Source organism: Mustela lutreola, chromosome 15 (genome assembly GCF_030435805.1).
Source record: "Mustela lutreola isolate mMusLut2 chromosome 15, mMusLut2.pri, whole genome shotgun sequence".
Lineage (NCBI taxonomy): Eukaryota > Metazoa > Chordata > Mammalia > Carnivora > Mustelidae > Mustela > Mustela lutreola.
This window is the reverse complement of record NC_081304.1, coordinates 19,449,630-19,464,270: the sequence shown is the minus strand read 5'-3', so window position 1 is coordinate 19,464,270 and position 14,641 is coordinate 19,449,630. Positions and strand designations below refer to the sequence as shown.

Here is a 14,641-nt window from a genome sequence, read left to right as displayed (position 1 = left end):
GGGATCATGACCTGAGCTGAAGGCAGATGCTTAATGACTGAGCCACCTAGGTGTCCCTGACTTCTGGTTTTCAGTACCTGAACTGCAATCAGCAGAAGTTTTTTTTGATCAAGCACGCCTTCCCTGTGTTCATGAGGTCTTCAACTATAATGCCTTATTATCCTCTTTTTGTCATGTTTTTTAAGAGAAAGAGAGAGCACGCATGTGGGAAGGGGAAGAGCAGAGGGAGAGAGAATCCAGAAGGAGAATCTTACGCAGGCCCCACACTCAGGACCGAGCAGATACAGGGCTTGATCTTGTAACCCTGAGATCATGACCCCAGCCAAAATCAAGAGTCAGACACTTAACCGACTGAGCCACCCAGGTGCCTCCTCTTTGTCACCCTTTTCTCCTTAGGTGCGATACAGTGTTTCCCTTCTGCTAATGGGGAGAAAGGTGGCCTCTCAGAGCCAGAAAAAATGGCCCAGCCACGTGGGAGAGGCTCATTTAGATGAAGGGCAAAATGAGTTTCAGGTTTCTCTCTAACTTCTTCGTAACAGTCAGACAAGAGGCACCAAAATCAATGAATCCAGCAGCACCTTTAAGACCTAGTCCCTGTCTGGGGCTCAGGGACAATTCACAGCTCTAAAATTTCTATAAAGGGCTCAGCAATGTCCACCTGCTTGGAAGGGGAACCACCAGAGTTGTCAAAATACACTGTTTGGGTTTTTTTTTGTTTTTTTTTTAAGATTTTCATTTATTTATTTGACAGAGAGAGATCACAAGTAGGCAGAGAGGCAGACGACAGAGAGAGGAGGAAGCAGGCTCCCCGCTGAGCCTGATGCGGGGCTCGATCCCATGACCCTGAGATCATGACCTGAGCCGAAGGCAGAGGCTTTAACCCACTGAGCCACCCAGGCGCCCCAAATACACTGGTTTTATTTGTCTCTTCAGCACACTGCCTTATTTGAGCTGGCCTGGAAGCCGGGGCTGGTGAGGGACCACCACAACCCCCCCCACCCGCTCTCCTCTCCTGCATTCTCCTCTTCTACTTCACCCTGTTCTTTTCCGCTGTGACTTGACGGAGTATATAATTTCACATTTATTTGCTCGTCTCTTTCCCCTCTCTCTCCTCCGTGGCCGTCCCTGCCGTCAGCAAGGGGACCGCAGCCGTGTTATTTACCGGTGTGGTCCGCTTCTCAGAACAGTGGCCAGCACACATGACCCCCTCGACAAGTGCTGCGGACTAAATGGACAAATGACCTCTGTGGTTGCTTCTTATATGCACAGATCAACAACAATCAAAACAAGTTCGATGAGATGAAAGGAAGAGGGAAGGACTTGGCACAGGAGAAAATGTTGATTCCTCCGCTACTTCCGAAAACCTTGGCTTTGAAGTTGTTGTCTGAGGGAGAGGGATACTTCCCAGCACGCCTTGACAGCAGGGTACTCCTGCAGGGAGTTGATGAAAGGGAGAGAGAGAGAGAGAGAGAGAGAGAGATCATCCCTGCAGGAGCCTCTTTGCTCTGGACACGGGCCCTGCTCTCCTTCCTTCGTTGTTGAGAGCCTGGCCCTCTGCCGGCTATCGTCTGCACAGAAGGTACAGACCTTTCTGGAAAAAGAAGGAAATTTCTCCATCACTCTTTCCCGAATAGCCTTGGTTGCCCTCCATTGAGGACATTTTAGTCACCGTTTGGATCTAATTCAGGAAAGGAATGGGAGACACAGAAGCTTTTTGCAAGAGGGTTTTTCACTGGGGTATGTGGGGCCATCTGTTTTCCCAGGGAGGCCCAGGAGTTTGAGTTATTAAGGAAAAGACCTGGCATTCCAGCATAGCTTGGCTGACTCCCTGGTTTCCACTCAGGGCTAGAGGGTGGGGTAGGCTCCAGGACCTGTGGGCATAGTGCCCTCCCGAATTCAGTCTGTCTCTGTGTCTCTCATCTGATGTCTTGTTTTCTGTACTAACATCTGACCCAGTACCTACACGTGCCCGGACAGTCACACGGAAGCCCCTCACCTGGGTTTGAGCCACGGCATGTGTGTCTCCAGCAACTCACGGGCACCTAAGTCGTTAAGACTTAAGAATGGGCCCCTTCTTATGATTTCTATGCCGTAAAAGTGGGTTACAGCGATGTTCCTGAATATATGATCCGTGTGTGTGTAGGTAAAACTACCATATTTTGTGCTAATACCTGTCATTCTGCTTGTGCTCATTTGTTACTCTAGAATAAACCCATTCTACTTTGTTTTCTGAACCTCACAAGAGACAACCGACCCTGCATTTTCCTATTTGAGTTATTCCAGAAAATTCCTTCTTTCTTAGGATGCCGTGTCAGGTCAAGAAGCCAGAGCTCAGGGAGAGTCTCAGCAGGGAGACCGGACACCGTGGTTTTCCTGAGATTATCCTGGATTGTGACTGTGGTTCTGGGGCACCCTTTTTGCCCTGAGAGGTGTCTAAGTTTGGGTCACAAATGAAATGGTTACTCCAGGTCTTTGTGAGCGGAACCCATCTGAGTAATGGCCAGCAAGGGTGGCCTCCAGCCCACCGCTCTTTCATTACACCCTGACGAAGCAGAAACAGAGGACAAGGAGAGCGCTCTCTCTCTCTCTCTCTCACACACACACACACGAAAATGAATTCAAATGGGTCTCTGTTGAAGGTCCAAGTAAGGAATCTTCTATCAGGTGAATATTACATCCCCATCTCCCACCGATGAATCTATTTTGTACTGCATGACCTTTATACCATAATTTTCTCTGAAAACATGGCACTCATTTAACTGAGAAAAGCAAGTTGCCAAGGACTATGCTGCCATGTTTTAAAAGAGAGAGGATTTGTGCACAGCTGTGAAAAAATACCACCAAAGGATACATCAGAGATTGGTAACAGTGGTTGTCTGTGGCAAGGGAAATACGGTGAGTCGGGGGCAGGGTTGGAGGAAGATTAAAAATACATTAAAAAAATCTCTTGGGGGGCATGCCTGGGTGGCTCAGTGGGTTAAAGCCTCTGCCTTCGGTTCAGGTCATGATCTCAGGGTCCTGGGATCGAGCCCTGCATCGGGCTCTCTGCTCAGCAGGGAGCCTGCTTCCTCCTCTTTCTCCCTGCTTCTCTGTATACTTGTAATCTCTGTCAAAAGAATAAATAAAATCTTAAAAAAAAAAAATCTCTTGGGGCCCTGGCTGGATCAGTTGGTAGAGCACACAACTCTTGATCTCGGGGTTGTGAGTTCAAGCCCCACATTGGGTGTAGAGATTACTTAAAAGTAAAATCTTTAAAAAACAAAACAAAACCTCTTTAAAATATTTAAAAAAAAAAAAAAAAAACAATGAATACCATTACGCTGAAAAGTAAAAATTTAAAAAAAAAACAAAATTAAAAAAAAAAAAAAATCTCCTGAGGATACCTTCCATACTCCAAGGCAACCTACTGATGCAGTGTCAATGCCTAAATTTTGCCTCAAAAACTCAAATTCCCCATTCTACTGCCCCACCACCACCCGTGCAGTCGGGCTCTAACCCGCCTCCTAACTGGCTGAAGTCTTCAGACCGGACTCCTGTCCTGACAAGTATTCTGCCTTGTGACTTTTGAGCTTACCAGAGAGTCATCTCAGCTTCATTCTCTTTGGGAGAAGACCAAGTGGACACTGTCAGCTCTCCTCAGGGGGCCTTGACCTGAGGGAAAATGATTCCCCACCAGAGCTGTATCAACCCAGGGGCCCACTGTACTTACAATCAACACTCAGTTTGCAGGTAAAGGGGAACAAAACATCTAGGCAATCAAAAATTAAGTGTTCTCAGGTCATCTCGGGGAACAAAGTGGCTCCCCCACTTACAGCTGAATGTGTTACTCCACCACACCCCAGAGCATTTAAGTGCTGCCATGATGGCCACTTTGCTGGGGACCAAACTAAAGTCTGAAAAAACAAAAAACACATTCCCAAGGCAAACAAGTGACCGAACCCAGATTAGTTGTTGTTGTTGTTGTTGTATTCCTAGATGGTGAAAGAGAACGTTGTGGAATAAAAGCGTATAATGAGTAACTATAAAGCCAACAGCTATGTAAATTCCAAGTTCAAGGACACAGAACATTGCCAACACCCCAGAAACCACCCACCCACCCGTCTTGGGTCCCTTCTCCATCCCGTTTCACGCCCTTCCCCCAGAGGTAAAGGCCGTCCTTTTAAAATGAATCACCTCTGGGGCGCCTGGGTGGCTCAGTGGGTTAAGCCTCTGCCTTCCTCGGGTCATGATCTCAGGGTCCTGGGATCGAGCCCCGCATCGGGCTCTCTGCTCGGCGAGGAGCCTGCTTCCCCCTCTTTCTGCCTCTCTGCCTACTTGTGGTCTCTGTCAAATAAATAAATAAAGTCTTTAAAAAAAAAAAAAAAGAATAAAATAAATCCCCTCTTGGCTTTCTTTTCTAGTTTTACCACCCATGGGTGCACAGAGCCAGGATTTCCACTCAGGTCTATGAAGCCCCAACGTGCATGCTCTTAACCTCAAGGTCATGCTTCCTCTTGTCCCATCAGTTACTCAAAGATCAGTTTAAATCTTCCACTAAGTGTGAGTTCATGTCCTTCTTTAGGGTCAATTTCTGCTTTATGTATTCTGAGGCTGTTGTTAGATGCACACAAATCTAGAACTACTTTGTCTCCCTCTGATCATTACAGGCCGCTCTCACAATGATTCTAAAGGCGCACTGGTCTGACACCAGCTCTCTTTGGGTTGGTCTTCCACACCTCTATCCGTCCCTTCTCCGCCGCAGTAGCAGGCATGAAGCCTCCTTCTCCTGTATTTCTAGGGCCTCTTGACCTATTTGCATAGTCACTGATGCTTCTTAGTTCTCAAGCACAGGACTAGGAAAATACGGACAACAAAACAAGGAGATCTGAATGAACTGAAGCTCTCGGTCGAGCCTCCAGACTGGCTGGCCCTCCCCTTGGGTGGTTACGTTTCCACAGGAAGAAAAGTTACAGCTGCTTCAGAGAAATCAGTACCCTTCATCCCCGTAATGCTCCCTGCTGGAGGTTATGCCTAACAGGGGCCCAATGAGAAAGCTGCTTATTTACAGATACTTACTTACAGCATACACACCGCACAGAATACTACATACACCAGTCATGTGCATGTGGTACCATGACTATTTCAAGTCAAACTATTTTATTGTCCAAGAGACTCTTTCTGTGGTCACAGGAGGCCCGTTCTCAATGGCAGGAGCCCCAGGGACCAAGTCCTCACTCCTCCGCGCTCTGCGTACTGATATAGTCCTGGAGGAGGGCCTGCACCTCTCCCCGCCGGCTCATCCTGGTGGCCTTGCCCTGGAAGCGGCCTTTCTTCCCAGCTCCTTTGCCCTCCAGAACCTCAGCCACCCTGGGGAGTAGAGACACAGTCAGGGAGGACGTCTTTGAGGGAAAAGCCACAGAAAAACCAAAGGCAGCCCCAAGTCTTTCCCCCAGGGCCGAGGAGAGGGAAAGGAAGAGCAGACACTTCTAGAAATCCTTCTTAAAAACACCTGCATGTGTGCACAGATACAGAAGTACGATGTTTACTGTTTAAGAGTAACTGGGGGAACAAAAAATGAACTAGTACTTATTCCAGGTATTATAAAAAAAACACAATGGAAATATCTAGAAACGGGTGTGGGGGCGTGCTACATTAATTAGAGGAACCTCCAGAGAGCAAGGTGAGTGTCCACCAGAGGTAAGGGGCTGCGGACACAAACGCAGCAGTGCAGCAGCTGGGGGTGTGGAGAAGGGGGGACTGCAGCAGTGGCCGAGCCTGTCCTGTCTAAACAGAGTGCCACCACCCCCTTCCTTGCAGCTACTGCCATGCGGGGATGCAGGCCCAGTGTCGCCAGAGTGGGCCTTTTTGTCTTTTCTGAGAAAAGCTAGAACTCTGTATTTTTATATACAAATCCAATTTAAAAATGAAATAATTGATTTTGAAAATTTAAAATAGTACTCAGGCCAAACCAGTCTACAGGCCACATCTGGCTGCCTGTCAGGGACCTGTGCTTTAAATTCTGACATTTTCCTGGGGTGCTCAGGTGGCTCAGTCGGTTAAGCAACTGCCTTCGGCTCAGGTCATGATCTCTGGGTCCTGGGATCGAGCCCATGCCAGGGTCCCTGCTTCTCCCTCTCCCTTTGCTCCTCTCTTCCTTGCCCATCTTCTACTTTTCTCTCAAGTAAAATCTTATAAATAAATAGGGAGAGAGACATACATTCTTATGTTCTCCTTTGAACATATATTCACCATAGCCAACTGGGACTTGGAAAACCCTCAACCAGAAAGAGTGTGAGACACTACACCTCTGTATCTAATTTAAAGTAAACAAACAGTACAAAGGTACAGAAAAACAACAAAGTTCTAATTTTTCCACAACAACTAGATCAATGCCTATTTTTATTTCATCTTAAAACCCTAATTTAGGGGGCACCTGTGTGGCTCAGTGGGTTAAGCCTCTGCCTTCGGCTCAGGTCATGGTCTCAGGGTCCTGGGATCGAGCCCCACATCGGGCTCTCTGCTCGGCAGGGAGCCTGCTTCCTCCTCTCTCTCTGCCTGCCTCTCTCCCTACTTGTGATCTCTGTCTGTCAAATAAATAAATAAAATCTTAAAAAAAAAACAAACACCTAATTTTGGGGCGCTGGGTTGGCTCAGTGGGTTAAGCCTCTGCCTTCAGCTCAGGTCATGACCTCAGGGTCCTGGATCAAGCTCCGCTCAGCAGGGAGCCTGCTCCCCACCCCTCCACCCCGCCTGCCTCTCTGCCTACTTGTGCTCTCTCTACCTCTTTGTCAAACAAATAAATAAAATCTTAAAAAGTCCCAAATCTGAGTCTTAGTTCTGCCACACAGGACATGCTGTCCCTTACCTGCAAAATTAGGAATGACGGCAGGGGCACTTATTCTCACTCGGCCCACCTCCCATGCCCATGATGTGAATCAAAATGCGATCACAGGGATGATGGTCCTTTCCATCGGGCAAAGGCCACCCCTACTGGTCAGTGCAGGCAGTCCACAGATTACCTGGGGCCCAGCGTCTCCACGGCCTCGGCCGGCCCTGCCAGTAAGAAGAGCCCAGCACCTTTCTCATCGCCCACAGTTAAGAACAGAAGGGTCTCCTACGAGGTAAGATAAGGAGATAAGCCTTGATACATAAGAAAATGGGGTCAATCCCCCTAAACCCTGCCCTCTCCTCAGTCAAGATCAAATTTTTGCCCCTGAACTATGAGGGATGTTCTGATGAGTGATGATGCAGCCCCTGTACTCTGGCCCACCAGGGCCAAGAAACTTCAAGAACGACTATGGGAACTTGGATTAAACATCAAGAAGTTGCGGGAGGCAGAAGGCTGCTGACCATGGCCAGGTGCTAAGTGCCTTTTGTGACCTGACTCCCACCTACCCTTGCAACCTGGCCACTGCCTTCCCCCATGCACCCCGTGCCTGCCACTGACTAAAGCTCCCTATCTCCCTCTGCCCGGCAGACTTTGCTCCCGTCTGTCCGAGGACCATTAAGTAGTCCTCCAGCCCCCTGCCCTGGGGCCTCCCCACTCTTTCAGGTGACCTGCTCCTCCACCCCTAGTACTGACCACCCTCAGTATGTGGACATACACGTTTGCCTCCCAGATTCCAGGGTGAGCTCCCTGAGAATCAGTACACTCTACTCGGAATTACGAAAAAAAACATACACTAAGAGAGAGACTGGGAGGGGCACCTGGGTGACTCAGTGGGCTAAGCAGCTGACTTCAGCTCAGCTCATGATCTCGGGGTCATGGGATCGACCCACACATTGGGCTCTCTGCTCAGTGGGGAGTCTGTACCCCACCCCCCTGCCTTCCTCTCTGCCTACTTGTGATCTCTGTCAAATAAATAAATAAAATCTTAAAAAAAAAAAAAAGAGAGAGAGAGAGAGACTGGGAAATCATGAAGTTGTGACTATCAGGATGGACAGGGGCCCTTGAAGCCAGAGGCAAAGAAAAGTGGAAGGAACGGCCCTCAAAGGGCCTCACCAGCCCCATTACTTCTAAAACCAGGCCTTGGACACACGTCGATCTATGTGGCTTGGAGGAGTTCCAGCTCTGGTAAGAGAAACTCAGAAGCTGTTAACTGTCGTAGCCCCAGAAAGGTCAATATCCTAGATCCAACTCAGCACCTAAAACAGAGCTTGGCTTTAGCTAGTGCTAAAAAGAACAACAAAAACTAGAACCAGATGAACTTCTATTCCCTGCTCTTACGTGTTCATGTGAAGGACTTAAACTAATGTCCCTCACTTCAGTCTCCACTAAGGACAGACAGAGAATCTCACACCCCTCTTACCTCTGACCCAATCTCATTGGCGATGATATTCATGAACTCAGAATCACCCTCCTTCCTACAACAAAGAACACAGACATGACAGCCGGCTTGGAGCGGGAGCTGGGAAATCGCACGGAGCCCCATTCCTCCTCACGAGGCTGGCCTTACTGCTGTCTGTGCAAAGTCCCAGACTCCCTTAGCGAGGACTGAGTGCGGCTGACGGCCAGCAACAAGGCCTTCTCAGCATTTCCCAGACTGCCTTGCACTCGTGTGTGCCTCTCTCAAACCAGATCACCCAGGGAAGAAGAGAGCTGGTAGACAGTGAAGGGGGTGAGGGAACCTGGTGGTGAAAGTTAGTCACAGCATTGCTGGAAAGATGTTCTTATTAAACCCAGGACGTCTGGAGGATAAAGGTATACTGGAAGGTAATGCATCTCCTAGGTTCTGCTTAGTCTGGAGAAATCAGCAGGCAACCTGCCTCCCATGATGCACAGCACACAGGGACGAGGCTGAGCCCTGAGCCCAGTGCTCCCACGCCTCGTCTCTCACCTGTGTAATGTGACCACACCGCCCCAGTCCGGGCTGTTCCGGAGACTGTGGGCCACGTGCACGGCCAGGTCTCTGAGCAGATTCAGGTTGTTCTGAAATGGACGCCATCACTCAGCGGATAGAAGGATTAACAGGCGAGTTCATCACATCTTCCCGCCACTTGGCTCTCGCCTCCCTCCCGCTCTGCTGAACCCCACAGCCGGGTGGGCCTAGGGCTCAGGCCTGGGGAGCCTACTCCAGGCATAGCCGCTGCCCTCTGCACCCTCTGAGGAGGAAGTCACCTTTTGCAAGAGCTTAGTTGAGTTCTGTAGCTTCTTCACGGCTTCCACGTGATCCTCCGCTCCACACCTGCAAGGGAAAGGCGCCTGGTCACCCGCCCAGCTTTCCAAAAGACTTGTGGTGCCAGGCGTAAATCCACGAGGCCCTTCTTGACAGTGCACCTCCCTCCAGATGGGGACCCCAGGACGTTCCTAAGCAACTGAGAGAGAAGATATAAAGGAACAAGCCATGTTGTGTGGGTCTGACTCACTGTCCCAAGTGCTTGATCACTTATGACTGCATCTCACCCCACTGTGATTAGAGATTGGGGTCTTCCCGACCCGTAGGAGAGCTGAGCTTGGGGCATGCAGGACCTCAGACATGGGGACAGGGCAGGGGCAAGGAGCAGGAGGCAGTGGCAGGGACAGGGGCAGCGAGCCAAGGCAGGGGGCAGGGGGCAGGGATCGTACTTCAGCAGCGCAGTCAGTGCTTTTTCACTTCCATGGCTTCTTTCCATCCACTTCAGCACCCGGTTCCCGGCCAGAAACGCCAGGTTGGTCTTGTTCTTTTTCCCTTTCTCGGTGCCCAGAATTTTAATGACCTACATGAGGCAAGGGTGGGAGCACGCGCACATGCACGAACCGCAGTGGGAGTGAGACCTGAGGATAGGAGCTCCCTACACCTGCCCCCAGCTCAGAAGCAAGAAAGGAGTGACTTCACCGAAGGCTCCTCCACTGTCCCCCTCGATCACTCCCAACTAGTCGTGATCCCCACTTCCCTAACACTCTCCCTCCCACTCAGGAGCCCTTCTTCACCTACCTGAAGGTCACTGAGATTGCTAACATGGGTCCCACAGCACATGTTGGCATCAACACTCTCGATGGTAACAACTCGAACGGGTCCCGCATGATCGTCCGGCAAACCCCGGCCCCTCACCTGGAACACGGAGGGAGAAGGGGCGTCTGACTTCTGAGGAGGGGCCCTCGGAGGGCCGTTCTACAGACGCTGTCCGATCGGCTCTCCCTCACCTGTTCCACCTCCGGGTCATCCAGGCTCAGCTCTCGCACGTTCACAGGCAGCCGGGCCCTGATTTTTTCATTGACGCTCTGCTCGATGGCAGCCACCTGCTCCGCAGTCACAGAGGGGCTGTCCAGTTCAATCACACTCCGGGCTCGCCCTAACTCCCTGCCAGAAGAAGTGGGTGGTCACCGGATGCTGAGGACGACCACAATAACATAAGACGGTTTCCAGAGAAGGTCTGTATAGATTATCTTATTTAATGCTCATAAGAACCCGCAAGGTAGAGACTGTCAATTCCTTTTCACAGGTGAGGGTTAAGAAGGAATGTGAGCAAGATCGTGTAGCCAAAATTCACCCCCTAGGTCTCTGGGCTCCCAATTCCACGTCCTTTCCTTCCCCCATCCAAGCGTGTCCCCTGAGATACACAAGGACACCCACTACCATACGTAAGGTGAAGAGGTGAACACAGCAGATTGTGAACACTACATGTTCTTTTCTCCCCCTAACCCATTACTGGGAAAGGAGCTGGCAGCTGGGGACCTGTGACCTATGGTTAGTCTTCTGCCCCCTGCTCACCATGATGTGGTCTTCAACCCAAAGAGATGGTCAGCAACGGCTGTGATGAGATGCTGCCCTGAGCAGAAAGAGCGAGAGACATGAACAGTGAGCTGCGTAGCTGGCCACATATCCCCACGATATCATCACAGACACTCCCGGCTGAAGAACTGCCGAGCACTGGCTCAAACTCTTGACAGATATTTCACTGAAAATCCTCATGAGGGGACACCTGGCTGGCTCAGTCACTTAAGCATCCGACTCTTGATCTCTGCTATGGTCATGATCTCGAGGTTATGGGATCGAGCCCCACACCAGGCTCCACTGTACATGGAGTCTGCTTAAGATTCTTTTCTCTCTCCCTCCTGTACAATCTCTAAAAATAATTAACAAATGAATAAATAAATATGAAAATCCTCATGATGAGGCACCAGGGTGGCTCAGTCTGCTAAGGGTCTGCTTCAGGTCATGATCCCAGGATCCTGGGATCGTGACCCGCACTGGGCTCCCTGCTCGGCGGGGAGCCTGCTTCTCCCTCTGCCTGCTGCTCTCCCTGCTTGCTCTCTGTCTGCCCCTGTTCATGTTGTTTTTATACCACTTATCATATCCTGCCTGAATGGGAGCTGATTCTGAGTGTCTGTCCTTTACAAAAGGTTACCTCCTAGAGAACCCAAATCAAATCTCAATCATCACGGCATCCCCACGCATGGCAACCGGCCCTCCTGCCCCCACGCCGCCCCACCTACCCGAATGCTGCTGCATGTGGTCAAACCTCCGCTCCCAGTCCACCCGGACCTGGACCTCAGTCCCGGGAGCCAGCGGTGTCTGTGTGAAATGATCAGCCTGGGCCCCCCGGCGGGTCACTCGCAGCACAGAGACGTCATTGATTGTACCGCGGTCATCAGGCTGGGGAAAGACATAAAGTTAATCAGTGGCGGGAGGCAGAGCTCACCTTAACTCCTGGATACAAACACCCTCTAGGGCAAGTGTGCGAGAAACACTCCCGGAATTTGAGATTCCCTAAAGGAGAAGAGGCAATGGCAAGAGAGGTGGTCCACTTTGTTCCATGAGAGACTCTGTTCTCTTTACCCTGAACACCCATACATATTGTTCTTCAGAACAAAGTAACAGAACTGAAACAAAGATTATTAACTACGGCAATGAAGATTTTAGTAAAATCCGAAAAATCTTAATCATCACTCTCACGCCTTAATTTAGATTCTTATTATTCAATAGTTTCTAAAATGGTTTGAATTTTCCTCCCTCCTTCCACTCCATCCTTGGCACTACTAATAGAGTCAAAACCATTCACTCATTTCAGGGACACCTGGCTGGCTCAGTCAGTGGAACCCATGCCTCTTGATCTTGGGGTCTGAGTTTGAGCCCCATGCGGCACATAGAGTTTACTTTAAAAAAAAAAAAAAAAGTCATTCATTTTAAAAAAAGAAAAAAGGTATCTACTGCCAACTGCTTACAAGACACTGCTACCAAGAATAATGTAAACCAGACCAGGCCCCTCATGGAACTTCAGAGTCTAGAGAACAGACATACACCCAGGTCATTGCAATATGATCCACGACAAGTCACAGTGTAAAAAGAACACTGTTCTAGAGCTCAGAGGAAAGAGACCTAATAGTCTCAAGGAACTAGGGAAGACTTCCTGAAAGAAATGATGTATAAGGTGAGTCCTCCTGTAGTTGCCTGAGGTCACAGGTCTTTCTTCCGCAGAAAATCCCTATAATAATGATAACACCCATGTGACATCAGAACTTTCTTTCAAGTTTACTAAACATGTTCTCTTGTGTGATTTCTTTGCATAAGTACCTCCATGGCTCACCAGAGCTTCTTTTTTTTTTTTTTAAGATTTATTCTTTTTTATTTGAGAGAGCAAAAGCAGGAGTAGGAGAGGCAGAGGCAGAGAAAATCTCAGACCTTGTGCTGAGTGCAGAGCCCAACGCGGGGCTTGAACCCACAACATTGAGATTATGACCTGAGCCAAAACCAAGAGTCGAATGCTTAACGGACTGTGCCACCCAGGTGCCCCTCACCACAGCTTCTCGAATGAAGTCCACACACCTTAACACATCCTTCAAGTCCCTCTGAACTGGCTCCAATTTACCTTCCCACGGTCATCTCCAGCCTGCCATCAATACACACCACAGGATCCAACTACACTCAACGATGCAGTTAGCTACACATGTCAGATTCCTTCAGGCTTCCTTGCCTTTGTCTGTGCTGTTATCCCTGCTGGAAAAGCCTCTTCCATAATGCCCACCTTTTTGCTGCTATTACCTCCCTTTCCCGGGTTCACACTGGACCTTGTTCCTACGCCATCACAGCACCGATAAACCCATCGTCTGCTGTGCTCCCTTGGGGGAATCTTTTCCAGTCCCTGGCACATATTCTAAGCTAATGCCTAGTTCCTTTGCACTTGCTATTCTTGCTGCCTGGATATACTTGCCCCTTCCCCACCAGCCCGATTAGGTAACTGCAATGGCTTACCCCCTCACTTCACTTCGGTCTATGAAATAACTTGCCCCCTATCTAGGAGAACATCCCAGCACTGTCTTTCCCTCAAACTTTAATTTTCTTTATAGCACTTACTATACCGGGCATTCTATTTTATTTACCACTTCGTCTGTCTTCTCTGATAAGTATTCTACATATGTACAGATGCTACCTTGTTCACGCCTTATCCTTAGTCCCTAAAATAAGCACACAGCATATGTTACAGCCCAACAAATATCTGTTGGGTGAACAAATGACCGGAACTGAACGAAAAGAGATGGTCAGCAACGGCTGTGATGAGATGCTGCCCTGAGCAGAACTTCGAACTGCATCAAGGCTGGGGGAGAAGGGCAGGAGGGCGTTTCCCACCTGAGCAGAAAGGAATGAGGGGCTTCCTGGGAGGGGATCGCGGTGAGGCGCGGGGCTGGTACCTGTCCCCCGCCCTCGGGGAAGAGCAGCGTGTCTTCCAGCACCACATGGAAGCCATTCAACACCTCCTTCTTGCCGTTGCTTCCTTCGGTCTGCAGCTCGGCGGGGCTGCAGGAGACCACGGTGGTGGTGAACTGCGCATAAAGGGACAGAAAATAAGCCCGACCCCAGCCCTCAGGCTACCGGAACTGAGTCTCCCTCAGCACCCTGCTCCACGCGGCACCCTCCTCCCGCACCGCCCCACGCGCCCTCGCCCAGCCAGCCGTACCTCGCGGGCGTAGCTGTCCCGCTGACACCGGAACGCCATCGCCACCGTCTCCCGGGGACGCGGGAAGTTGCACACACTGGAACGCCGGCTGGCCGACGGAGAGCCGCGTGGGACAATCTTCACCGCGGGCGCGTCTCTTCTGCGCAGAATCAAGAGGGCATAGGACGGGGGTGTGGCTTGGACAAATTTACTGCAAACGCGATTTGAGATTTGCGATTTGCAAGAATTCTGGGGTGCCTACCAACGGTGCGAAGACTTTGGTAAGGACCAGAAGACAAAATAAAACAAAACTACACGCGGCCTGAACTTGTCAAAGCATTCAGTTTAGCCCCGCGCATTCTCGGCTGGGTGGTACCGATTTGGATAGACGGCAGGGCTGCCCAATGGAAATTAGTGCAAGCCCCATATGCTAACTTTGTATTGAAAGCAGCAGATCCAGAATATTATGTCAATGTGTAATAACGAAGGCAAAAATGAGTGAGATTTTTTCCGCACAAAGTTTTTGAAAGCTGATGTGTATTTTGCACTTAAAGCACATCTCCGCGTGCAGTGGCCACATCTCAGTGGCTCAATAATCACATGCACTGGGGTGCCTGGGTGGCTCAGTGGGTTAAGGCCTCTGCCTTCTGCTCGGGTCCTGATCCCAGGGTCCCGGGATTGAGCCCCGCATCAGGCTCTCTGCTCAGTGGGAAGCCTGCTTCCTCCTCTCTCTCTACTTGTGATTTCTGTCTGTCAAATAAATCTTTAAAAAAAAAATAATAATAATAATAATAATCACATGCACTCA

General features: G+C 49.9%; 1 protein-coding gene across 1 annotated transcript; it reads right to left on the bottom strand.

Moving 5' to 3' along the window:
* Positions 1-5,099: 5,099 nt before the first annotated feature.
* On the bottom strand, positions 5,100-13,993 carry AARSD1 (alanyl-tRNA synthetase domain containing 1). The gene is made up of 12 exons (XM_059148322.1): positions 13,855-13,993; positions 13,589-13,720; positions 11,396-11,555; positions 10,671-10,728; positions 10,103-10,259; positions 9,894-10,010; positions 9,545-9,675; positions 9,098-9,164; positions 8,817-8,908; positions 8,289-8,343; positions 6,999-7,093; positions 5,100-5,346 (listed from the first exon to the last, which is right to left on the bottom strand). Exons 1-12 carry the CDS (start codon positions 13,891-13,893, stop codon positions 5,211-5,213), a joined length of 1,239 nt encoding a protein of 412 aa, XP_059004305.1. The 5' UTR covers positions 13,894-13,993; the 3' UTR covers positions 5,100-5,210.
* Between the last annotated feature and the right edge of the window lie 648 nt (positions 13,994-14,641).

Bases quoted from the DNA above. Each gene is read 5' to 3' on its own strand.
- AARSD1 (XM_059148322.1), bottom strand. From the start codon at position 13,893: ATGGCGTTCCGGTGTCAGCGGGACAGCTACGCCCGCGAG. The intron at 11,556-13,588 runs GTACCAGCCCCG...GTCTTTCCCCAG, and splicing joins TCCCCGAGGGCGGGGGACAG to CCTGATGACCGCGGTACAAT. The intron at 10,011-10,102 runs GTGAGGGAGAGC...TCCGTGTTCCAG, and splicing joins ATGACCCGGAGGTGGAACAG to GTGAGGGGCCGGGGTTTGCC.